The sequence below is a fragment of the Octopus bimaculoides genome, chromosome 6 (genome assembly GCF_046866305.1).
Source record: "Octopus bimaculoides isolate indiv1 chromosome 6, ASM4686630v1, whole genome shotgun sequence".
NCBI classification, from domain to species: Eukaryota; Metazoa; Mollusca; class Cephalopoda; order Octopoda; family Octopodidae; genus Octopus; species Octopus bimaculoides.
The window spans coordinates 74,560,979-74,588,927 of record NC_142933.1 but is presented as its reverse complement, the minus strand read 5'-3'; the positions used below and the strand labels follow the sequence as shown (position 1 = coordinate 74,588,927).

At 34.9% G+C, this 27,949-nt stretch overlaps 1 protein-coding gene and 1 long non-coding RNA gene across 7 annotated transcripts in view; one reads left to right on the top strand and one right to left on the bottom strand.

Annotated features, from left to right (window-relative positions):
- LOC106882562 (unconventional myosin-Ic) overlaps window positions 1-27,949 on the bottom strand; it is a 179,063-nt gene that overhangs the window by 15,969 nt on the left and 135,145 nt on the right. For all 6 annotated transcript variants that reach the window (XR_016242318.1, XM_089354097.1, XM_052968713.2 and 3 more), the window contains 9 exons: window positions 19,591-19,667; window positions 16,599-16,667; window positions 15,318-15,402; window positions 13,989-14,148; window positions 13,618-13,701; window positions 12,069-12,162; window positions 10,722-10,792; window positions 4,741-4,882; window positions 2,465-2,535 (listed from right to left, as the gene is read on the bottom strand). Coding sequence is in view for 5 of the 6 variants with exons in the window: in XM_089354097.1 (XP_089210223.1) it covers window positions 2,465-2,535; window positions 4,741-4,882; window positions 10,722-10,792; window positions 12,069-12,162; window positions 13,618-13,701; window positions 13,989-14,148; window positions 15,318-15,402; window positions 16,599-16,667; window positions 19,591-19,667 (853 nt within the window). In the remaining variant the exon portion in view is untranslated. The remainder of the gene's footprint in view (window positions 1-2,464; window positions 2,536-4,740; window positions 4,883-10,721; window positions 10,793-12,068; window positions 12,163-13,617; window positions 13,702-13,988; window positions 14,149-15,317; window positions 15,403-16,598; window positions 16,668-19,590; window positions 19,668-27,949) is intronic.
- Window positions 798-13,605, top strand: LOC149135259 (uncharacterized). The gene is made up of 2 exons (XR_016242321.1): window positions 798-894; window positions 13,010-13,605. It is a non-coding gene; the product is annotated as an uncharacterized LOC149135259 (long non-coding RNA).

Genomic DNA, 27,949 nt, shown 5'->3' with positions numbered 1-27,949 from the left:
GTTGCGATATGAACGCAGAATGTAAAGCCAGAAATGCTGCAAAGCATTTTATCTGATATTATTAAAGCTCACAGCCTTAATAACAATAATCCTTTAAACCACAGTTCTCAGCTGGTACTTAGTTTATTGACCCAGAAAGGATGAAAAGCAAAGTTGACCTTGGCAGAATTCGAACTCAAAAGGCAAAGATGGCCAAAAATGCCACTAAGCATTTTGTGTAGTCTTCTAATGTTTCTGCCAGCTTGCCTCCTCTATGGTAATAATAATAATAATAATAATAATAATAATAATAATAATAAAAAATGAATGTAGGCTTTTTAAGGAAATTGTAACATGATGTATTGTAAAGTTGTAATGTATTGTGTTAGTAACCAATTGAGCAATGACAATTATATCACCAGTAATTTATACTGTGTAATATTTCGTTTTGTTTTGCAAAGTATTATGTAGTATAAATTAACCTAGAAACAGATAACAGCTATGAAGAAAACAAAACACTCAGTCAATACAGTTTTTTAATCAAGCAATTACTTATGAAAATTATATATTCTATAGTCAACATTTTCATGGTTCAAAATTAAATAAGACGATGGAAATTAGCAATTTTGAAGAAGAGATGATAAATGTTGGAGAACCATGGATAGATTCAATCACATATATTTTTTTGTGATACTAGAGTACAAACATGCCTAAGATAATTGGCTAGTAAAAACAATTACAATTATTCAAAGAAATAACAAAAGATTGTATCCGCAAGATATAAAATATTATCAAGTTTCAAATGAAATTGTATATATATCCATTTGTAATTTCTTACCTACCATAAAATGTTTACATTCTCAGATAAGTAAAATTATTTCATCTGATAGAAGCATGAATCACTGTCAAAATATTGTAAGTAAACTAAATTTGCTAGAATGTCATTTTTAATATCAACCTGCTCTCTTGGCTCTATGATACAAATTTTCTGTCTAAATTAAAACCTTCTGTCAAAAATCTCATGTTAATTTATGTTCTAAACCAGTTTAATAATTAAAATGTTATTTTACTAAATTCTTCATTATTTTCACAATTAATTGAAACAAAAGCTGTAATTAAGAGTTAAACTGATTACAATATTTTTCTTCCATTTCTTCATGACTATGTAGGAGGAAATTAAAAAAGGTTTTCAAATATGGTCAAATAAAGCTTTATTAAACTATAGTATATAATATATTGAATCAACCCAGAATATCAGAATTTATTTGAGTCATGGGGGGGGGGGGACCCCAATTTAATCACAACAGGAACTAAACTAAGAATATAAAAGCATTTAGTCTGGTACTCTAGTATTTCTGTTTACTAGTTACACAAATATTTTGGTATAGCATAAGTAGAAAATTAAGAAAGCTTTCCATTTTAAAATTCAACTTATGAAAAAAATGCTTCTCATTAAGATAAGATAATGGTCTCTTAAACATATCACAAACAAATTGAAAGATTTATACTAAACAGTGTAAACTATATCAAAGTCGACATTATTCATGAAAACTGGGGAAATGTTTGAATTTCCACATTTCTATCTTCCTTAATTGAACACTGTTAACATATATAGTGTAATTATCAACAAGACTTCAACACAAAAGAAAGCAAAAAAATATCAGTAAGAATAAAGAAAAACCTACTTCAATCCTCACCAGCTGGTTATTATAGAAATTAAAAAACCACTACCAACATAATCATAGATGTATTAATAAGTTCATTTACCAAGAGGAATGAGTGTAGAAAATAACATTTCAGGTCGTTGTCTTTCATATGAGTGAAATAAGGATTAAAAAAAAAAGTGTTGCTAACTGCCTCCAGCCTATGTGACAACATCACCAATCTTTATATTGCTCCTTTTCTTATGCACAGATGAATCGTAAAATCCAAAATATTAGATTCTACACTCATTGCAGCAATGAGGTTATATCCAACTCTCTTATAGACTAATTGTGTCCAATGTAAACCATTGCTACTTACTTCAGATTTTACATTTATCTCATGAATATAATAAGTAACTTCTAATTTAGAAATTATCCATTTAAATTATTGGCTATTTTATTTTCAGAAAAATAAATAGTTGCTATGCAATTTAAGAAACATTTATAATTTTATTTTAATATGGTGTCAATTAATAGCGTTCACTACAAAGAGTTGCTAATAATTCTATAGCGAAGTAAGAGAAAAATATAACACTGTCTAGTATAGAGATGTAGATAGATTAATTTCGCAAAATAGGTTGTAGTAGTTTCACATCCTAAAGTGTGGCAATGTACATTCTTGCTTATGATCGTTATCAAAATAATTAATGTAGCATTAGTAGTTAAAATATAATTAGATAAATCCTGTTTAAGTCATGCAATTTCATACCATCATTTTTAAGTAATTAGTCAGGTTATTAAAAGTTGCATAACAGATGCTTTTAAACAACAAGCTCACTCACCTTGGTTCCATTTTCCTCAGTTGTTACTATAGCAACAAAGATACCATCTGTCAAAGGGCTGGTCATTACACCTATATACAAAAGCACAAAATGGTATATAGAATCTGACATGCTCTTATTGGAATTAGGCAAATAAATGGACTTAGAGGAAATTTGCATAAAAAAACACAAACAAAAATAAAACAAGACTTTCTTAATTCATTCATAACGAACAGTGAAAAGCTCCCATAGAAACGAATGAGATGTTTTCATATAGCTGTTTTGGCCTGCCTTTTTGGCACCACTGATTTAATGCTGACTTATTTAACATCAGGCATTTTTAATATTTCACTTGCTCTCTCTCTCTCCCTTTACGTGTGTGAGGAGAAGTGCTTATGTCAATAGAGTTCAATTAATAAATTGCAATGTCTTCCTCCCTCTCTCACTCTTTCTTTCTCTATCTGTACGTGTATATTTCTGGACACATATGTGTGTGTGTGTGTGTGTGTGTGTGTGTGTGCGTGTGTGTGTGTGCGTGTGTTTGTCACCAGTGCCAAAAAGTACTGTCACCAAACAGTTTCAATGTCCAGTAAGCTATGCCAAACCCAATGAGTCCAAACAGCTGAGCCTCCATCATCTCATTCCATCCAAAATATGGGAATATACGATTTATTCAGTTTGGTGTTATCATAGTGCAAAAATGAAAACTGGGCTGCACATGTCTCATGTTTCAGATCAAGATAACAAAGTACTTATTTGTACAGTGATCTTACTATTTGTATGCGTGACATGCTCCTGAGAAAAGTACTTAAACTTTCAGCCCTCTGGAGTGAGTCAATGTATATTAAGCATTTTGGCAATGCCAGTTGTTGGAAAACTGCCTCTTTGCTGGTAGTACAATACTCTGCCAAATGACAAAGAGGCATTTAATCAACTAGTTTTGAGGCACTGAATAAGCGATATCTAATACTTAGTTTAGCAATATAACTGAAGTGATAGCAGATGGTGCTGTAGTAAATAATTCTGATGTCAATGTAAATCTACAGATTTGCAGTTTAATTTCATTAATGATGGAGTTTGCCTTCAGATCATTTATGTCAATACAACCAAATTCAATAGTTTCTTGTGAAACTCTGGATGTTTTCACAAGTTCTAGAAGATATCAGTTTGGATGTACTGCTGAACATAGAGGGACAAGTAACTAAACTGTAAAATAAAATCAGAGAAAGCTCCTGGTATCGACAGCAAGACTATAGAAGTCTAAAAAGCATTATGGGAATGAATTATACTACAGATCTCTCTAATTCTTCAGAGAATGGGGCAATGTGGTAACTTACCCCAGCAATTCAAGAATGCATAGATAGTTACCATTTATAAGAGCAACTGACAGGACTGTGGAAACTACTAAGGAATTTACCTACACTCAATTGTAGGAAAATTTCTATCAAAACTACTGCTTAAAAGATTGTAAAAGATATCTGAACAAATTCCTTGTGAAATATATTATGAGCTTCATGCATCTTGGAGCACCAATGTTCCTAAATGCACTTTCTAACACTTAACAAAAGTATAAATGGAAGATCAGGGAGTCTCTCAATCTCCATTTCTCTGAATTGAGGGGTCGAGGCTCTGATACAAAAGACATGTGGTTAGAATGCTGCAGGAAGGGATTGCAAGAAAAATTCTTCAAGCCATGCCAACTCGCAGGAGACCTAGGGGTACTGTGAGTGAGATGGTTGGATAATATCCATTGTCTCAGTTGATCATGCTTGGGAATCCAACAGGAAAGCATAATGAGGACTGGTCCTGATAGTACCCTATGGAAGAGATGCCTTTGAGAACTCTAACCCTCAAGACCTTCCTGGGAAAAGTGAGTGGCAAAAACGGAAGGATGGATAGTTCCATACATGATGAAAGAACAGGATATCCAAGTATGTCAGAGGATAAAGTGAATACAGTGCATCAAATCACTAATAAAAGTTCATATCTTTTTCTTCATGTAGCAGCACAAAGACTCATTTTCTTAAGGAGATCTGTGCACAAAATCTTGAAAGTTATTTTGCATAAAAAAGAGCTATCATTTGCAGGCTTTACACAATTCAATAGGTAACTAACACCATATGCTCTTCTGTATTCACTCTAAGGGTTTGCAAAAGAAAAGCATAAAGTGAGTAATTTTTATTAAAATAAGTACCTGACTTTATGTCCACCCAGTATCTGGAAAAGGAAATTCTCTTTTGCAACCAAATGACACTTCAAAAAGAACAAGAACACAATGACTGAAGGAACATACTTACGTTTGAGTTGCATGAAAGTTATTTTATCCTTCACTTTGAAATCTTTTTCATTCAAAACATAGAGAGCTTGGTTTGTAACAATGAGGATACGGTTTCGAGGCTTGTAACCATGACGATCATACTTGGTAACAGCAGTTGCATACTACAAGATAATTGTCTTACTAAAGTTATTCTGCATAGATTTAGGAATAAGAATGTAATTGCACACATAGGAATAAATATACACACACCTATATATATATATGTGTGTGTGTGTGTGTGTGTGTGTGTGTGTGTGTGTGTGTGTGTGTGTGTGTGTGTGTGTACAGGGTGTCTATAAATTACCATTACAATTTGAAGTATAGGAGTGTGGAAGTAGTAAAGATAATTTATAGACACCATGTATGTGTGTATGTGTGTATACACACACACACACATATATATATATATATATATATATATATATATATAAATATATATATACATATACTGTATATGCTGGTATATAATATGACTGAGTGCATAAGACAACCCCAAGTTTTCCTGGAAAATAGCTTGAGTGGTGAAGGTACGAGGTTCTTGTTTATCGGTGAGCTGCAGCTTCCCCAGCAGCCCCTGATATCTCTACTTTTCTTGTATTTCAATAGCATTTTAAGTATGTTTCAATCAGTAAATTCTGCAGTCTTGGTTGCTGAAAATTTATTCAGTTCTTTTTTAAAAAGTAGTCAAATATTATAAATTACCTACTATAATACACATCAAATGGTGTAATCACTACCCTAGTGATGTCACTTAGACGTCACTTATTTTACAGGAACTAACATGGTGTCAAGTACACCATAATAACACCATCTATTTGAAATGAATTTACAAGTTTACTTACAGTATGTATCATATTGTAATATATTAGAAATGTTGTTATAAAGTACACTGCTAGTATTTTCTTTAATTTGTAAATTTTGTCTTGCTTCATGAGACCATTGGTCTTGAAACAGCGTATCCATTTTGATGCTGCTCACAGACCATGTCTGTTACATACTTATCTAGAATTGGTCAGTCTGCAATGCCTCCTCTCATTGTACATTTTGTCCTGGGTACATTCCTTAATAGGTCTTAATTTAATCTCCAAATTCTTACCATCTTCTCAGTTACACTGTATTCTCTTGCAGTAGCACAATTGTGGTAATTGGTGTATGCTACCACTTTCAGCTTAAAACCAGCTTCATATTTCCTTCATTTATCACTTGGAGCCATGAGGGAGGTTTTACAGTCGCTGGAAATTAATGTTCACCCAGTGAGAGTACTACTGCTTATGAAAGAGTGACAACTTGAGCCTTTTCAAGAAACCCTGTCTGTAAACATTTAAAAGTAAGGTTTATTGTGATTGGTCTGACCGACACAAACTGGCCAGTCACAGAAGGTACTGATACATGCTGCTAATCTGCCATATGAAGTAGGTTAGTTACTGTAAACTACACTTGTTCTGAAAGCCCTCGGATGGTTGGGCGCTATATGAGAGAGAGCACTCTAAGGAAGCAGTGTAAACAGAACAGACCTGGGACATGGTTGAATGGGCTGATTGTTTACATTTTCTGTTTGCCAGCTGTTGCAAATGGTGACTGGTGTCTGTCCACTAAGATTGCTGTGCTGTTATTTTAATATAATTTTTCTATTAATCCAGCTTCTCAAACATACATGTCAGTATCAGTAGAAAATACTGAGTTGTACAACCATAAGATCTATGTGAATGTTTTACGGTGTTCTTCATCGATTTGTCCAAGTATCAGTAGAAAATACTGTGCTGTAGGACCATAGGATCTATGCAACTGCTTTATATTGTTTTCCATTGCCATTGGTGCTACTTTAAACCACAGGAAGTTATGGTTCAGATTTTATATGGAGTATATAAAACGACCCCCTAGTTTTGGGGTGATTTTTTTTAAAGTTCAAATTCAGTCCTGTAAGCCAGTGTATATATATATATATATATATATATATATATATATATATAATTTAGAGAAAAGAACCAAAGTTCATGAATTCATCCATGAAAATCCAGTCACATACAGAAAAAAATTAATAAGTAAATACACGATAAATAAGTATAATAAAATACAAAGTAAAAATAATAAAATAATAATAATAATATATACACACATGGTCTGATCAAAAAGTATCTGGACTGTTGCCATAGTAACAAAGTTAAAGCACAAAGAGTGAAGCCATTTGTCAAAGACTGAACTTGAATTCTGCTGTGCATGTGCAACTTCTGCTGTTTACAACAGTGCTTAGAAAGAAGGTGTATAGTGTGTGATCATTGCATTGACCATGACAGAGAAAGTTGTCATGGCGGTACCTGCTCAGAGGCCTGTGCAAAGTTGAAGAAAGTGTATGAATCGCAGACATTTCGAAGATGGCCAAATAAATGTCAATATTGATGAACGTTCTGGGAGATCTGCAACCACCAGAACTGAGAAGAACATCATAGATGTGTGCACAGCTGTGAGGGGAAATCGTTGAATCACCATCTGTGAGTTATCAGAGGATGTGCAGATTAGTTATGGTTCAGTCCATTATCACTGAAGATTTGGGTATGATATGCATGTCTGCCAAGTTTGTGCCAAAACTGCTCTCAGCTGACCAAAAGGACACTCAGGTTTCAGTTGCACAAGACTCCTTGGCTGTATCAAGAGGAAAACTTTTTGAAAACTTTGCTTAGGCCTCTGAGCAGGTATTGCCAAGCTTTTGGCAAATTTTGATGCAGATTCTCTACTCAACTTTCTCTGTCATGGTCAATGTGACGATTACACACTACACACTTCCTTCCAAACACTGCTGTAAACAGCAGAAGTGAGCTAGAATGTTTAAACTTAGGTCAATCTTTGCCAAGTGGTTTCACTGTGTGGTTTAGCTTCGTTATTATGGCAACAGTCCGGATACTCATTGATCAGACTAGGTATACATATATATGTGTGTGTGTATGTGTGATTGTAGAAGGAATATTCACAGGACTATATTGTTTATAGTAGAAGGATTCTCAGTGTTGCATGGGAAAATAAACAACTCAATTTTTGGTCAATAACTTGAATTCAAACCAGGTAATTTTGCATAAATTCATAATTTCATAGACATTATTTTCTTTGTTTTATTCATAACAGAAATAAATTTTAAAAAAATTATTGTAACATCTTTAAATTTTACTTGTATTTCAATAATTCACTATCAAAGAAGATACAACAGAGGTATTTCAACCATGCCAATCTAGTCAATATATATATAGAGAGAGAGCATATCAGAATATAATATGTATACACACACACACACACACACACACACACACACACACACACATATACACACACACACACACATATATGTAATAAATCGCCATTTGTGTGGTGTACCATGAGAATCAAAGCAATGACTTACATTTTTAATATGCTCTTGCAGATTTGAACACAAATATGTTAATTGCTGATGTGCTTCATCAGAGGTGAACAATTATTTCCCAACAAATGTGTATTCATAACACTTTTGATTCATTACCATAAGGGGAGACACCAGGTGTTTTGACGTTGTTCTGTCTCATCAGCCAAAGCTATTGCAAACTAATTAATCTAACAAGAATTTGTGGCTCTTGTTTATAATTTCAGCATGCTTCAGCAATTAATTTATAATTGCTGAAGCATGATGATATCTGTTAACTAGTAATAAATCATCCTGTGCACAGTAAAAAAAATGACTTACAGATCTGTTCTTAATCCAGTCCAATCCAATCCAATCTAATCCAATCTGTCTGTTCATCTGTCTGTCTGTCTATCCATCTTTCTATTCATCTATCTATCTATTTGTTTCTCTCTATACATATGTATATACAGCCCAACCCATACTCGCATGGAAAGTAAATATCAAATGATGATGATGACGATATTGTATATATCATTTAATTCATATAGAATATATATAAATTATATATCAGCTGATGTATGTGCATGTATGTGTGTATGAATATGTGTATGTATCTTTCCACAAAGGAAGATGTTGGTATATACAGGAAAGTGGTTTACCTTAACCTATACAGTGTTGGCTAAAAGTCTATTCTGCAGCACATTATATATATATAATGCCAACCACTTTACAGAGTGTGCTGGGTGCTTTCATGTGGCACCACACAGGTGCTTTTATGTGGCACCAGCATCGACTCTTGTAGGTCAATCCTCTCCACCAGGCTGACCGGGTTTAACACTTTTGCCATGGAGTGCAGGTCTTCTTGAGTTGAGCAAGGCACCAGGCATCCTGGTCTTTTGTCATCTTGCCTGAAAGGTTCAGCATCCTGAGATCATTCTTCAGTAATTCAGCCCATCTCTTCCTGGGTCTCCCACTTCCACATGTTCCATCTACTTTTAGAGATCAGTACTTCTTTATGGAGCTGTTGGCATCCATCTGTATCACATGACCAAACCAGCACAGTCTTCTTTCTTGCACACAGCATCTAATTCCTCTTATACCTAACTTCTCTCTTAATACACTAGAACTCTGTCGAATATAAACACTTACATTACACATCCAGCAGAGCACACGAGCCTCATTGGTTCACATTAAAAGTAATTACAATAGAATCTGTCACTATTTAACCTATGATTTAAGTTTTTATTGCAAGCATTCAATCAAGATGGGGTAACTGATATAAGTGAAGAATGCTCAAATACTTATATACTTATACAGTGAAGGATATTTGGTAAGTGCAGATTTTTTGACAAGTATCTGTTATGGAACTGGATCACATCACCTTCAGTAGACTGAAAAAGGGTATTTTACCTGAAATCATCATCATTTTAATGTTGACTTTGCCATGGCCACAAAGGATGGATGAAATTTAACGGGGTGGATTTAATGGGTTTTCCTGTTGCCAACCCTCATCTGTTTCCAAGTAAGGTAATATTTCCTCATGATCAGAAATGTTATTCATGGAAGACTGTAAATGAAGTACACTGCTTACAGCCATTACATAATGTCAAGGCACATAAACACACACACACACATGATGAGTGACTTTCAGTTTGTGTTCACAAAGTCCATTTACAAGGGCTTGGTTGGTCAGAGGGTATCATAGAAGACACTTGATCAAGGTTGCTATGCTGTGAGACTGAACCTGAAACCATGCGTTTGGGATGCAAGCTTCTTACCACATGGCCATGCCTGGACTAAATATTTTTGAAGTAATACTTCAATAACTTTATTATTGTTGATACTTGATGTTTAACCTGCATTGCTATAGTCTTCTATAACATACAGATTTTATACCTAATATACAATGCTTCAAGCAAACTTCAACACTGATATTTTTTAAAATTTTGTTCCTATGGCTGGATGCCTTCCTTAACAACACTTTACAGAATGTACTGGGTGCTTTTGTGTGGCACTAGCATTAGAGAGGTGTCATGTCATCAATAAGACTAAAGAGTCCTCACAACTTACACTTTGTGTCTACTGGGTATGTTTTTTGAGGCACCAGCATTAGAGAGGCAGCTATGTCCTCAACATGATTGAAAGAACAGATGAAGAATTAATATCATTACATATAATAAATATTTTGTTTTTGGATTTGGTTTGCAACATTTTTTATGTGATTTTGTGTGTTGAAACATATTCTGTTGTGTCTGGGGAGAGTCATTTTCTTATTGTGCCTTAAAATTTAACACACTCACCAAGTGGAAATTTTACCGGTAAGTGTGTTAAATTTTAAGGCACAATAAGAAAATGATGCTCCCCAGACACAACAAAATATAATAAATATATATTAAGTAAAAGATTTCAGTTTCAAATGAGTATACATGCACAGGTGTATACATATAAATGCACTATCAATATAGTACAATGACAAAAACACAACATCTATTTGGTTCTTTTCTAGAAAATATCATTATTTCAGATAAATTTGTTCTTTATTTGTTTTCAGTTCTGAAAAGATGATAAACAGAAGCATGCTTTGGATAACTTACCACAATTTCTTCATTTTGTGCTTTTATAGTAGCATCAAAAACAGATGTTCTGAGATGTTCATGGTGTGTTGCTGAAGAAAGAAATAAAATTTTGACTGTATTGTTCCATCAAAGAACCATTGCATATGCTTTCTTCTTCAGGTTAACTCTATTATTCAAAATGGTCAAATCTGAAAGCTATATTTGTTCAAATAGTCATATCTAGTTTTGCAGATAATGTATCACGAAATTATTCTTTTATTCTTTTACTTGTTTCAGTCTTTTGACTGCAGCCATGCTGGAGCACTGCCTTAGAGTGTTTTAGTTGAACTAATCGACCCCAGAACTTAATTTTTTTTAAGCTTAGTACTCATTCTTTTGATCTCTTTTACCAAACCGCCAAGTTACGGGGACGTAAACACACCAACACTGGTTGTCAAATGGTGATGGGGGACAAACACAAAGACACACATAGGTATATACACATATATGACAGGCTCTTTTCAGTTTCCATCTACCAAATCCACTTACAAGGCTTTGGTCAGCCCGAGGCTATAGTAAAAGACACTTGTACAAGGTGCCACACAGTGGAACTGAACCTGGAACCATGTGGTTGGGAAGCAAGCTTCTTACCACACAGCCATGCCTAGTTTATATTTGTCTCGTAAATTTCTCATTTTTATATCTATATACCATTGATATTAAGAATGTTAAAAATTTACAAAATATTTTGTTTTGTTTATTGCCAGATTAATCTGATTAAACAGAGCAATAATCAAAAACAATCCAGCTGTGATCATCTTGTATATTCATAAAAACAGTTTGGTTTGAAATGAGGGAAATTTGGTTGCTATTTCTTGAATGATCACATAAGGGGATCTGCATTGGTGAAGCCTATCATTATTTTGTCAGTTTTTATTTTATATGCATAGGTGCCTGTAATATGATGGCTTCATTCAAATCCAGTATGAAGTAGCTATTTATCATACATCTATTAAACATACCATAATCTTCAAAAGGTATTTGGGTCATTACTTCATGCCATGTGTCAAGCACAAATCAGCATTGTGGGCCCAACATTTTCAAAGCTATTGACTATAGTCAGAAATTGCTGGCATTAGAAATAAGAAAAGTGAAATGACTCAACCAAAAATTGAAACTGAATTGTAGATTCAGCTTTCTTGGAGTTTACCACTATCCTATATCATTCACAAAAATGAACATAAAACAAACATTTTATTACTGCCAAAACATATTCATTATATGAAAACAGTTCTCACATGAGACAAAAACTTACATTGTAATGTGAACCAGCATTACTTTCTATTTTACTCTTTTTATTCTATACAGAAAAAAAAAAAAATTTACCTAGACGATTGTTGACGAAAGGATCTTTAATGCTAAATGGATAGGATTCCTTTTGACCTCGAAATATCCGTTCTGCAAGAACTTTTTGTTCCATCTGCAAAAATATTAGGAAAATATTTAATGATGCGATGTAACACATTGACAACAATTACAGAAAAATTTTTCATCCCAGTAATCACTGACACTATCAGTATCATCTTTTGACTTAGTATCCATTTGTTCATATAGGTGTCTTAAACTACAACCTAAGCATTTCTCCATTGTATTCATCCATTAAAAAAAATGTTAAAATTATTTTGTATGCCACATATATCTAAGCTTTTTACTAATTAATCTTAATTGGACTAGTCAATATATATTTCTTTATCATTTCAATTACATATTTTTTTTAGATCGTATGTTCTCCAGTTATCATCAGGTGATATTATACACATGCGTGCACACACACTACTTCAGATTAGGATTACAACAGTGTGTGACACATAAAATTTATATGCTATTCTCCTGCAATGCCAGTATGTTCCAGTCTTTCATATTTAAACATATTTCAATAAACTTATACCACTGTCTAAAATTATAGTATGTTTAATAGATGTGTGATAAATAGCTATTTCATACTGGATTTGAATGAAGCCATCATATTACAGGCACCTATGCATATGAAATAAAAACTGAAAAAATAATCATGGGCTTCACCAAAGCAGATCCCCTTATGTGATCATTCAAGAAATAGCAGTTCATTTAAACTAAGTTTTTATGGTGCTTCGTTTTCCATGATAGAAATCTTATTTGAGAATGGCATAGATTTTACATTTTTATTCCAGTTAATTTATTCCAGTCTTGACCTCTCATCAGAACTTTCCAATGTTTTTTAAATCCTTAATTTTTGGCATTATTCTGTTTCATCATTTGACAAATGTATTATCTTTTACTTGTTGCAGACACTGGGCTCGAGCACCACCTTGAAGGAAATCACTCAAACAAATCAACCCCAGTACTTATTTTTACGCCTGGTACTTACTTTATCAGACCATTTTGCTGAATTGCTAGTTATAGGGTATATAAACAAATGAACACCAGTTATCATATGGGATGCATGAGTGTGGGGAGCAAAGATAGACACAAATATACATATACACATACACATATGGTGGGGTTCTCCACATTTTCCATCTACCAAATTCACTCACAAGGCATTATTTGGCCTGGGGTTATTGTTGGAAACACTTGTTAAGGGTGCCATATGATGGGACTGTTCTGAAACCACTATGTGGTTGCAAAGTAAGCTTCCACAAACGTAAGTGCAGGAATGAAGTTTGCTTAGGAGTGCAAACCCAGTTTTCAGGAGAATGTTCAAAGTTTTTCATCAACCTCAGAAACTCCTGGATTCATTTTTATCCCATGAAAATATTCTTAGTCAGTCCACCCACTTCTCCCTTTAACTCTCCCCTTCTTGCATTACTTTTTCAGAGAATCATCATGGCTTCTTATCTTGGAAATAAATTTACTGTTTCTCAGAGAATAAGGAAGAAAACTATATTAATCTTACCTGAGTTTTTCTTTCGTTAGAAATACTACGACAATATTTCAACACCATATTTCTCATACATAGTTTACACAGCAGTGTAGACGTCTATGAACAAAAGCATAGTTAAAGTAATAGTTTATAGAATTAAGAGAAAATGTTCTGCAATAAAATCAATCAAATAATTTTGAAGATTAATGTGATATCTTGCATGTATGTTAAGATATCTAGAATTATAGAGGTCTCAATAGTTCATCATCACCACCACACTGTATGTATCTGCCTCAACATACACACAATTTTTAAGCAAATGTAAACTAAAATCTAACTTAGGTGGGTAATAAAACTTATTTTTACAGGTTACTATTTAAGAAAAAAATAACACACAAGCTTACCTTTTGAAGTAATTCTGGACATGGAGGCCAGGATTTATCTAAAACAGATTTTGGCAGCTTTGTTTTCAGTCTCTGAAGATAGTTATATTTAGTATATTGAACAAATTCTTGATTTTCCTTACACACTGGTTTTTTGCGGTACATGAAACCTTTGATGAATCTAAAAACACAAAGCAGAATCACTGGTTAGCACAAATTGAAGACATTCTGAAGGAATCAATGACAAGGTTAGACGAATGCATTTATGTGAAAAAGAGCATAGCAATGAGACATCCTTTATCATTTACATAAAATATATTGAACTTATACCCAATGGATTAAGAAGAATATATTTGTCATTAAGACTTTGATAGAGAAAAAGTCATACATCAATTATTTAACTGATTGTGAAAATAAAATTACATGCATAATGTACCTTTAAAGTAAAATGGGGAAAAATTTCAATAAAAAAATGTTTGTAGAAGTGACATTTTTGAGGACCAAATCTACATTTCTGGCAGGCATAGCTCTCTGTTAAAAAAAATTCTTTGATCATCTGTAAAATTTTGTCTACCTTCTCTAAACATTATCACAAGTGTGTCCACATCCTAGAAACTTGCTTGCTTTATATCACTTCCACTTAACTCTTTTGAAACCAACCTTCCTGAAACTTACTCTGGTTAATATTCTAAAGTATTCATAAATTAAAAAAAAAAAACAAGAAAAAACCCTTCCATCTTAATTTTATGTATGAATGTTTTGTTGTATTCCAAATATAAATTTAATAACAACAAAGTTAATTATTTTACTAAATCCCTCAAAATCTGTTAAAACATATATTACATCAGAATGGTCACAAAGGAGTTATACAAATATATCATACCTGTCTATGTTTCTTTTATCACTCATATTGTACACATATACTAAACCTTAGGTCTGTTTTGAGTTAACTAGGAGACATCTATGCCATCATATATCATCTTAAAATTGCAGCCAAGCACCCCTTGAATCACACCCTATTTTCTTAAATACAAAAGGATAGACTAGATAATGTAGTTCCTAATATAACAAGTCAACTGGATGGTTATAGCTAGAATACCTTTGATAATATACAAGCTTGATCAAGGTTGAGTTAGGGCTACAAAGCAACTACACCCAATCTTCATCATAATAAGTGTATCTCTCCAGAAGTTAGCCCCATCCCATGTTTTCTCCTTGCTACACAACAATTCAAACTAATCTCTATATATGTTAACCACGGAGAATGATTTACCTTCAAGAAGAGTTTCTAGAACTTTGAGTTCCAACTATTTCTCCAATACCGAAAGTGATTTAACAACATGGACTTACTTGCGAATGATTTGTGTAGCTCTCTTTCGACGTTCCAACAATTTCCGGGCCAAGATTTGTCGTATCCAGCATTGCAATACAATAGCTAAAATATAACAAATCAGAAGATTGTTAAATGCTTATTTATTAGCTTCACAAAATAATAAAAGACACCTTAAAGTTCAGTGAGTAAATTACAAATTTAGAACCATGCAGGGTTTATTTTTAAGGCATAGTTGAGTGATTAAGAAGCTCACTTTGCAACCATATGGTTTTAGATTCAGTCCCATATACATATACCCAGGCCTATTCCCCATTTTTTATTTAGGAGTGGGTAGCCACAATAAGACACACATCAGGCATTCTATTCATTTCCGGGGTATGACTATAAACCATATCTGGTAGTGGGACCCTAGGGTCCTGGTTTCAGGGTCTAAGGAGTGTAGTTAAAGCCGTTGCCCGGGGCGTGGGGCTGTTGCATACAAATAGCTATTAGAAGTCACAAGTGAGAGCTGAGTGCAGGTGGGGACCAAAGCAGATCAACTACTCCGAGGTGGAGCACGACTGTTGCCCCGTCAGAGGTACTACCCCTCCCGTACACCCCTCTTAGCCACTTTTGTTCTCAGGTCTACTCTGGCCTGGAGTGGTAGCACCTGTAAGGGTCCCAGCTATGGGTTAACTAGCAAACCCCACTGTGACTGGGGAGTGGGAATCAGTAGAATGCAGTCATCGTATTCCCTGCATGATGTAAGAGGTGACTAAAAGGGGCTGGAGCCAGGGGGCTGGGAATCCTCTCCTCCTAGTAAATCCATAGTCTTAAAAAGATGGCAAGAAAAGAAAAATACTTCAGAATATTTCAAATGTTTCTAAAAGAATTAAAAGATGATCTTAAGCAGTTGTATTTATGCTTACATCAAAGCTAATATTTTTGCATTAAGATCATAAGCAGTGAAGATTTTCAAGAGTTATATATCATCTAATGTGTTTATTAGGCTTGCATACCAAAGATTTAATAATTGCTACAAACTTGCACCTGACTTTTGAAAAAATAATATATTTCTATCATAGGTAATTTTCTAATTTAGTAATCATCATAGACTATTTGAGAACTTAATGTTATTCATGAAGAAATCTCACTAAATATTTCTCTTTTAGTAAGACAACTATACTGAGCAAATTTATAATTCATAAGTTTTCACACAAGATTTCCATATAATATTGACTCAGTTCTGCTTTCATGGAAAGTTGAATAAATGTAAGTTGAAAAACATAAATGGTATCGAAAGAACGAAAATAGTTTACCTGAGAATCGTAATTTCTTGTAGATCTGTTGTTGCCTGTAGCCCTTAAACTTAGCTTGAATTTGTGTAGCTGAAAAAATAAATAAAATATATGATAAGGTTTAAGAGATAAATAATATATCAGATAAAGTTTTATCATCACCAAGGATCAGATATTAGACATGATTCATGAGGTAAGGGCTGTCATAAATCTGCCACACAGAGGAGATGAGTGAAATTTAGTGAATTGATACATACTTTAAAGTTAGACATTAGTGTATTGTAAGAAATCTCAGGAAGGATAAGAATTCTAAAAAACAGTTATCATCAGAATATTGCAGATTCAGGAAAGAAACATATTATGTTGTTGTCATCATCATTTAACGTCTACAATTTTATTCTTGCATAAGTCAAATGGAATCTGTTGAGGCAGATTTTCTATGATCAGATGCCTTCTTGTTGCCAATCACCACTTGTTTCCAAGCAAAGTAATATTTCCCATAGCTTTGGTCAGTCCAAGGCTATAATAGAAGATACATGCCTAGGATGCTCTGCAGGGGAACTGAACCTGAGACCACATGGTTGGGAAGCAAGCTTCTCAACCACATAGACATGTCTATGTCTCATATAAATGGTAAATAGAAACACAGCTGCATCAGCTGAATCTAAGGGGAGGTGCAAACCACAAAAGAAAAAAAAAACAGAAAAAACATTCTGAAGATTAAAGTGAATTATGTCTGTTTTAGAAGAGACAGAAACGAAACAAAATCACAAGGTAAAGACTGGAGTTTTCCAAAAGGCAGGTTTGTTGATTTGCATGTGATTTGAGATGTCAGTGATCAAAGCATCTGCACCATCTCAGAGTTGTGCTTATAGTAGGAGATAGCTAACCTTTGTAAGAGTGATAATATGGTTCCAGAACTGAGGTATTTCTTGGCTTTAAGGAGAAAATACCAAGTGTCTTAGATGCAGTTCTGGCAATGCTAAGAATGTTTGGTTTTGAACTAAGCTTAATAGGGATGGTAAGTAGTAGCATATGTGTGTGCATGTGTGTGTGTGTGTAAATATGATGAAGATAATTAGTAAAGTTGGCAGTAGTTAACAAGTCTGTGTGCTATTTCTGTCTTTGAAATTAGTATTATTTATATTTTATGTCATTAAAAGTTATCAGATTGTAACATCTCCATTGGTGCTTGAAATGAGTACTGTGTGTGAGTATATATATATATATATATATACACACACACACATATATATATATATATATATATATATATATATATGCGCAGGGTGCGTGTGTATGTGATTATATGTATATGTGAGTGTGTGTATGCGTAGACAAGTTTTTGGTATGTTGCAACATAAAATCAGTCATTGGCAGTAAGAATTCACCATTTTCACTGCTTCAGTCACTCAAATTAATATCCTCCAGAAGTCATTAGTCGTTGTCACCATTGTTGTTGCTGCTGTCACCAGCTCCACCACCACCACCACCACCACCACCACCACCACCACTACCACCACCACCACCACTGTTGCCGTCATCATTGTTGATAACTTTTATTTCTTCTTTACCATGGCTAGCAAGAGTTGGCATCATGGTAAACAACTAGTTATTAATAACCTCACTGAGAAAAGGTTGAAGTTTTGTGTGAGTTACTGTTATTAACACCTGGTAAGACATTGGATCGATGAAGACTGGGTGAAAGAAGAATGAGGATTGAGAAGATCATACATACTTTTTTTTCAGAAGGTACAATTTGCTATCTGTTACAGTACAATTGTGGAGGCACAATGGCCCAGTGGTTAGAGCAGCGGACTTGTGGTCATAGGATCGCAGTTTCGATTCCCAGACTGGGCGTTGTGAGTGTTTATTGAGCGAAAACACCTAAAGCTCCACAAGGCTCCGACAGGGGATGGTGGCGAACCGTGCTGTACTCTTTCACCACACCTTTCTCTCACTCATACTTCCTGTTTCTGTTGTGCCTGTAATTCAAAGGGTCAGCCTTGTCACACTGTGTCATGCTGAATATCCCCGAGAACTATGTTAAGGGTACACGTGTCTGTGGAGTGCTCAGGCTGTTCCGTTGATCGGATCAACTGGAACCCTCGACGTCGTAAGCGACAGAGTGCCAACAACAACAGTACAATTAGCAAGTTCTGGATCAAGATGATTATATCTAAGCATAATACCAAAGACAGAAAGTTTATGCACTGTACTTTAGCTTCATATTTAGGGATTACACTGTGTAACAACTGTTATTTCCTATTTGCTTACTCCTTGAAAGTATGAAAAATGGCTAATATTTCCTTCAAACTTTGCTTTTGTTACATTTATTCAAACCCCAAAGAATCTCTCTCAACATATGATTATCATGCTCCCCCACCTTACTCCTGCTCATCATTAGAGATGCACATATTGTCAGCCACTAAGGGACATGCTCAAGTAGTTAAGGTCAAGCAACTGACAAGTGAATCCGTGGTGCTGAGCAGAATATTTGTTAAAAACGATATTTCTGCTTCAGTAACTCAGTGCTGAATGTATCTAAACTGTAATGGAAAATTGGTCAGTTTCAAAACATTGATGTCCTGGTCACGAAAGCAAAGTTTGAAGGGAATAGTAGTAATTTCCTTTGATTCCTAGATAGAAACAAATAGGAAATAACACTTACTGACCAAAGACAAAAGAATAAAGATTTTATTACAGTGTAATGTTATTAATTTTGGTCTTTTTTCTATTAAATTAAACAGGAAGCTTAGAACCAAGAGCAGTTTCAGACAGGTTGACATCACAAGGGTTAGGTTGACCCAATAAATGTTTGGTATTTATTTTATTGACTTCTAGAAGGAAGAAAAGTGAACATGAATCCTTGAAGGATTTCATGCAAGTTCAGAATAATGATTGATGTCTCATAAATTATAAAGGGAATGATTAATACAATACAAAATTGGAACCAATGTCCTATACAGTGTCAGTAAAACTAAAACTGATTGTAAAATTTAACTATACATACCAAGGCAATTTTTTTTCATTTGAAAGGCATCTTCGGTGGCAAACAGTACTCGAGGGAAACGAATGAAAAGTTTTGTTCTGAAAATAAAAATAAATTCTAGTCAAGAAAAGATTTATCAAAAGAAAACAAAATTTTTAAAAATATCTTTTTTAACAAGCATTCAGAAATGAAATCTTGGACTTGAAGACAAAAACTGATGTAGAAACTGGGTTTACCTTAAGCTAGTTATGGACAATCTACAGACTGCAGGCTGCATAGGCCTATGGACTTTCTGAGTGGCATGCCGAATGAAAAATTGCCTTCAATATTTTTAGTTGTGTGGCCCATCTGATAATTAGCCATGTCTCAAGTGGCCTGTTTCTTGAAAAAAGTTGCCCATACCTGCCCTAAGCCAAAGCTATACACATCCTAAACAGTCAGAGAACTACTAATGTTAGAGCTCAATTGTATATGTTTAAAACATCAGTGATATCCAATATAAAAAAAATATTAGGTGCTTCTAGTTTTTACCAAGGTTGTTTGGTTGATTGATTACATCAGTGACTATGCAGATATCTCAGAAACCTTTGGAACTAAGTAGTATAAATGTTTGGTCAATGATTAAGTTCAACAAAAAAATTGTTTGCATGTTTTTTATTTATATATAATTTTGATTTCTTAGGAAATTATTGGGACACATGCTGGGGCAGTTACGAGTTACATAACAAAAACAAAACCAGTTTATGGAAAAATTTCTGTTCGATATTAATGGTTATAATAGTTCAGAGAAAAATATCAGTCACTCCATTCACAATATTAGTAAAAATAATTGACCCCACCCCACTTCTTTATTAATAAGACAAAATAGAGATGGTCTCCATATAATTCTTTCTTCACCATGATATTGGATAAGTTTAAAAAGTTGTCATCATCTAAATTTTATTAAACTTGGTAATTTTTCTGTCACCTTTCAATCCTCACAATGACTCTTCTACAGAAGGAGTTGCAGGTCCTATAAGAGGTGGTATTCAAACCATTGCATTAATTTAGGGTCTGGAGAGCGAAAGAAAAGCCTATGATTATATCCTGCTTACCAACCACATGGTTCCGGGTTCATTCCCACTGCATGGCTCCTTGGGCAAGTGTCTTCTACTATAGCTTCAGGCTGACCAAAGCCTTGTGAGTGGATTTGGTAGACGGAAACTGAAAGAAGCCCGTCGTATATATATATATATATATATGTGTGTGTGTGTGTTTGTCTCCCCAACATCGCTTGACAACTGATGCTGGTGTGTTTAAGTCCCCATAACTTAGCGGTTCGGCAAAAGAGACCGATAGAATAAGTACTAGGCTTACAAAGAATAAGTCCTGGGGTCGGTTTGCTCGACTAATGGCGGTGCTCCAGCATGGCCGCAGTCAAATGACTGAAACAAGTAAAAGAGTAAAAAGGGTAGAGTATAACCTCACAGTTCACTCGAATTTTGAAATGACACCTTCTCCACTCCCAGGTCCCAAAAGCATCTAATGCTAACTTGCAAAATTCTTCTTGGAGACACCTGAGGTTGTTTACACCCCCATCCATACAAAATGCTGGTTGAGTCAGAGAAAGAAGAGCAATGCTCATGATTTCTTCAGTATTTCAATTCCTTGACTATAAGGGAAAGGGAGGAGTTATATTTAGAGTAACATTCAGTTTGAATGCTTGCAGCTGAGTGGGCTCTGCTAAATGTACTAGAGAACCAGATGATGGTGACAAATTTAGGTCTCCCACCCAAGAACATGTGCAGTCCAAATGACAGACTTCCGCACAGTTTACAGCACTCCACCCTACCCCAGCCGTGGGTTGACCTGAAGCTATGGATAGAATGTAAAATCATGCAACTGAAAAGTGAATTTCTCAAATACACAGCCAAGCCTCTTCACACTTCAGTTTCCTGCTTGTAAAGAACAAACACCAGATCTTCAGAGAGTGCCAACAAGAGATTGGCAGCTTATCTAAGGTGGGATTTATCTCATCTTTTCATAAGTTTTTTTTTGTTTTTCTTTTTTAGTTGCTTATGAAGATATTCATATTTACAATTTTTAAATGATTAGAAATTCGAGTGTTCAGTAATTATAAATATTTGTATAAGTTCCTGCAGTTTCTGTTTACCAAATTCTTTCACAAAGCATTGGTTGGCCTCAGGCTATAATAGGAGACACTTGCTTAAGTGCTGTGCAGTGGGACTAAGCCTGAAACCATTTGGTTTCAAAAGGAGCTTAAACACACAGCTGAGTGTGTGTGTGTGTGTGTGTGTGTGTGTGTGTGTGGTGGGGGAGGGGATGCTGCAAGTAGCAGTGTCATTATAAAATTAAATGAATTTTCCCTTGCAGTGGCAATAATGACAATGAGATGAGGTGGAAGAAAAGGAAAAGAAAAGAAGAGAAGGGGAGGTCAGAAGAATAAGCCTAAGTAGAACTAGCTACAATGACATCATGTCCAACCTTCTCAAATAGTCCTGAGAAGCATTTGCTTTTATAAAGAAACAATAAGATTTTAGTTTTAACCAAGGATAAATTACCTAAACAATACCAGTTCGAACTTTTATCAATGATCAACTTTAGTTATTTGAGAAAGAACATAGGAGACCAGGATGCAAAATTTTTTTTCCCACAAGAGTTCCGGACCCCAGTTATGAACTCATTTGCATACAGCCAATCACAGCTCAACTAACAAACTAGTGTCCACCTAGTCACGAAAATACTCTAGTTGAGTTTAGTGGAAAATGTGCGTTATAGCAAAATCTAACTGTTCTAAATGGGTTAACAGGAGTAGCAAATGTGAAATTTAGTGTACAGAGTGAATGGAGAGCTGCTCACCGATGATGCCATAAGTGTTGCCAATTTGTGTAATTTACTAGAAAATGTAAATGTGTGTAGTTTCCTAATTTTTTGACAGATTTATACATTCCTAATTTAAAATGTTGGTGTTTATCTAGAAACATCTTAATCAATATGGCGTTGTGTCATATTGCGCCCTCCTTGCATATATCAATGGGTACATGCAGTATCACTAATCTCAGTCTGAGCATAGGTACCTAATGTTAGTTCCATATGCAATTGATCGATGAGGATGGGGTGGGGTGGGAATGTGGTGTTTATGTGTGACCTGTTATGCTGTATTCACAGAGTGGCATACACCATTCTATGCCTGACTGACTGTTCTGTAGTACTACACAGTATGTGGATTTTAAAGGTAAGCTCTGATTGGCTGTATGCAAATGAGTTCATTACTGTGGTCTGGAACTCTTGTGAGAAAAAAAAAAATTTGTGACCAGGACATCAGCATTAGCAGTAGAGGCAGGAAAAACAGGAGTGAAAATTGAACTCACTTTAAAATCATGTTCAGCTCACCTATTGAAATCAATCTGTGCTTTGGATTTTGTCTGCCTTTTTTTTATTTTCAGAGAGAATGTTTTTATTTTGTCTTTACACAAAAACTGTAATTTTTTTGTCAACTTATGGTTATATTTGGGGGTGGTCATATTTTTTGCCAATTAACCACACAAACTATATATACGTTCTTCACTTCAGCTTTATTATTATTATTTTAGTGTCCTTTGAAATTTTTCATCACACCTCCTGTGACCTCTTCAGTAACTCTCCACCCTCATGTCTCCTGTTCTGTTTAGTCCATTCTCCATTCCAAATTTTTTGTCAACATATTTACAATAAAGAAATGATTAAAAAAGCTTGTCAGACCACATCATGGTCCCAACAAACAAAAGAAAAGATGTCCCAGAAGATGGTGAAGGAGATGTGCTGGGAAAAACTAATTGACTCATGGGGCTCACACTTACGGATAGCCATCTCTGTTCCAACAGCAATGAGCAAGAATATGGTCCAGGGTCAAAGAAAGCCGGAGATCTTCACCACCACAGGTTTGACCATAAACCTGTCAGTATATTATGTTTCTTTTCCCCAGTTATTCTATTAATCTTTTTTGTCACAATGTTGAAAAAACATTGAAGGTGGCGAGGAGTGACTGTGTGGTAAGTAGCTTGCTTACCAACCACATGGTTCCAGGTTCATTCCCACTGCGTGGCACCTTGGGTAAGTGTTTTCTACTATAGCCTCGGGCCGACCAAAGCCTTGTGAATGGATTTGGTAGACGGAAAGTGAAAGAAGCCTGTCGTATATATGTATATGTTTGTGTGTCTGTGTTTGTCCCCACAACATCGCTTGACAACCGATGGTGATGTGTTTAGGTCCCCGTAACTTAGCAGTTCGGCAAAAGAGACCGATAGAATAAGTACTAGGCATCCAAAGAATAAGTCCTGAGTTCGATTTTCTCGACTAAAAGGCGGTGCTCCAGCATAGCCGCAGTCAAATGACTGAAACAAGTAAAAGAGTAAAAGAGCTGCTAGAACAGTTAGCACGCCGGGCGAAATGCTTAGCGGTATTTCGATTGTTTATGTTCTGAGTTCAAATTCCGCCGAGGTCGACTTTGCCTTTCATCCTTTCGGGGTCGATAAATTAAGTACCAGTTGCATACTGATGTCGATCTAATCGACTGGCCCCTCCTCCAACATTTCAGGCCTTGTACCAAGAGTAGAAAAGAATGTTGAAAAAACATTGGCAGAATTCCGGTTTAAGCACCCCTCATAACATTTTCATTCTTTGGAATTTTCAGAAAAGTTTTGTGAATCTGTGTTCTACTCATGGGAATTCATACAATTGGGAGAGAAAAAAAAAGACAATTAGAAAAACATTTTTTAAACTAATCCCGCCTCCATAAATCTTAAAATTACCACTCTTTTTCGAATTAAAAAAAAAATCAAACTTTAAAATAAAGACTGAATTTTTTGCTTAAATCCCAGCAATGGACCATTAAATGTGCTTATGGAATGGAAAATATTGAAAAACATCAATACATACCAGAGAGAGGGGGAGAGAGAGAGAAATGAGGAAGGTATCAGGTGGTTGTGAGAGGTGCTAAAAATAACCGCTAAATCACCCACAAACTTTTTTTTCGTAACTGTATGAATTCTCGTGTGTATAACACAAATTCAAAAAACAAATTTCTGAAAATTCCCAAAAAATAAATGTTATGAGGTGTTTAAATCTCATATGGGGTGCTTAAGCCAGAATTCTGCTAAAATATTGACAATCGAGGGCTGTCCTAAAAATATGAAACTAAATTGGGATAGAAACCGAGAATGACGACGTGAAAACCCATAAATCTTATATTAATAAACATGAAAACTATGCATAGAACCTATGTGCGTACATACAAGTTTTTTTCAAAGTCTTTGAACCTATTTTGTCACACATGCTCTTACAGATACGATTTAAATAAAGCATTACTCATTCCACATTGTCACCTGGATTTTTCTTGGCGAGTGTCCACCACTCTTCCTGTGTATGGATGTTCCCATCTTTAAATCAAGAAAATTTTGAAAAAAATGGTTCACACTATATATGTGGCCTTAACTAAGCTAACAAACCCATTCATCAGATACCAAACATGTTTCCGTGGCTTTTCACTTCTGTTACTTATTTAGGTATACTACTTTACAGCGGTGTACCTCATTTGCTATTTCAGAAATGCCCATGCCCATCACTATAAGATACTACACAACAAGGAGCTGGTGTTTATGAAACTAAGGGATTTTAACTATTGTCACTTTCAGTGCAATTTACTTTCACTTTTTTTACGGCACGAGACTGCATGTTTAACCAGAATGTTTTCGTTGTCATTCGACGCGCAAGAAAGAGGAGTTACACTTGTGCGTTGGGAAGTTGAGTTACGGATATTAGTCGCAAGAAGGAAGTCGAAATTTGTAATAATGAACAGGAACTGGGTTTCGAAGTTATTCTATTTATTTATTTTAGAGCAATTTTGTAAACAGCATCGTTGGAAACAGGTTTTTTTTTTAAAGTCAATCACTGGTTCACTGCATTTACGATAGCAGGAGATGTCTAAAAGCACCGGTTTTCGGGTTTTCTTGCCAGTTTTGACAATTTTTCGTCAATATACATTGCTGAAAGATATACATATACTAGTGTATATAATAAGCACACAGACTTCCGCAGTTTCCGTCTACCAAATTCTGTACACTAAAGCATTAGCTAACTCTTGCCATAAGTGCTTACGTGATGGCAATGAATCCAGTATCAGGTGGTTGCGAAACGAGTTTGCAAAAACTTCGCGTCCGACTCGCTAATGCTTTATTAAACAACTACATTTTTCAATACGTGCGAACCCTTAATGTTGTTACTATAATTGTTAGCCCCGAGTCAATCTTGATTAAGCGGACCCATTATCAAAAGCATTGTTGCCTAGACCATCTCGTTTCTTCAGTGGAAATGGAGACGGTGTCCCATTTAAACTCGGTGCAGCCCGAATTTACACAGCCTGGCAGTCCCGTGTTACAAAATTACAACAGGTCTTATAAAAACTGAAGACATGAATGCCTTTCAGCTATTTTGAGGCCTCTGTGGATAGCTTGTTTAGTTTATGCCTAAATCTAACACTAAATGTAGGTAGGACATTTTCCAGTGTCATTTTTAAGTTCAAGACAGTCGAGTGTGATTTTTAGATACAGGCAGTTTCTCCTAGGTCGAGTGACTTCGACAGTTGAGCGTACTGAAACAGCGGTTACATCTCCCTTAAGTCAAAGCCCACTGCCTTGTTTTCAATTACATTTAAATATAATTGAAGACGAGGATGGATAAGAAGCCGAAGTTAACTTCGGCGGGATTCGAAACCCGAGGTGCAAAACGGGACGTGGAAATAAACTCTGAAAAATAGAGTAATATTTAAGAAAAAATGAAGTGAGAATGGACATGGCCGAACCATCTTTAGTCAGAGCTCGTTTAAGTCTAAATAAGTTCGCAACATCATTATCAGGAGATGAATAGAATACCGAATAAAATGCATTACAGTATTTCGTAGTGTATCGTAACTCACATACATACTTCCGGGTGTGATGAAATGTATTACATGAAAAGCCTATTCTAATTGATGTCTCATTGTGAACGTTGCCGGTTATAATCTAAGCAGACTTTCCCGTAGAGATATTCTAATGCGACCTTCAGAATTTGTATATTTCTATACAACTATGACTAATTGTTTATAATACGGAATAGGGGATGGTGGTTTAGACAATTAAATCGACCTCAGTATTTCACTGGTACTTAATTTATCCACCCTGGAGGTATAAAAAGTAATACTAGCCATCAGCGGGATATGAACTTGAATAGAAAGAACTGGAGGAAAATACCGTAAAGTATTTTTTTCCGCCTCTGTAAACGATTCTGTATATCTAACACCAAATTACTAATACTACTACAAAAATAATAATGGTTTCTGATTTAGATGTATGTTCATTAGTCGATTACAGATGCGACAACGGTAAATTTATGATCGTAATGTTTGAATCTATCGGTATTGTTTTTAACCACGGGAAGCTTGTGATTAAACACGTTCATTCAATCTTTAATTTAAACATAGTATATCTATTACCTCATTATTCATTAAGATTTTTTTTCTTTTCCGTTTACTTTATTTATTTTCTCTGAAGACGATAATGTGTGATTAGAGAAAGATTTGACTGCTATTTCTACTTCCTCGAGCGACCATATAAAAAATCTCGTTGAATTGTGGTCTCCCTTGTATGAATAATAGGAAATACCCCACCACCACTTATGGAAGCAGATGAATGACTAAGTCACGTAGCAAGTATAAACTTTATCAGAAGAAATGAAAGGAATAATAAATGGAAAGAAAAGTAGTATTTTATTAAATATACATTTAAATAAACCTTACATTTGTTACATTACTATATACATACATATGCATAAACTCCCGCACATAGGCATGTAGATAGATAGACAGATAGATAGGAGCAGGTGTGAGTGTTTTAAAGAAGTTTGCTTTCCAACAACATGGTTTCAGGCTTAGTCCTACGCCACTTTGAGCAACTGTCTTTTACTTACTCACCAAAGCCTTGATGAAAACTGGAAGAAGCCTTGCATATGTATGTGTGTAATGTTTGTCTCTTTGTCTTGACATCGCACGATAGTTGTGAATGAATATCACTGTAAAAATAATGCCCCCCCCCCCCCACGCACACACCATAGGGTAACATTACCTTGCTTGGAAACAGGCCGTAGAAAATCTATGCAGTCCGACCCATGCAAGCAGGGAAAAATGTATGTTTAAAACGATGATAATGACGGTGGTGTATATACGTACAAATGTGTATATAATGCATGCCCACCTTTATAAATTATACACATGAATAATCCCTCTTTCTCTGTCTCATATACATACATATTATACATTAATTTTATTCGAATTATTTTACTGTTTATTGTTTTGTTTAATAGCACTTTA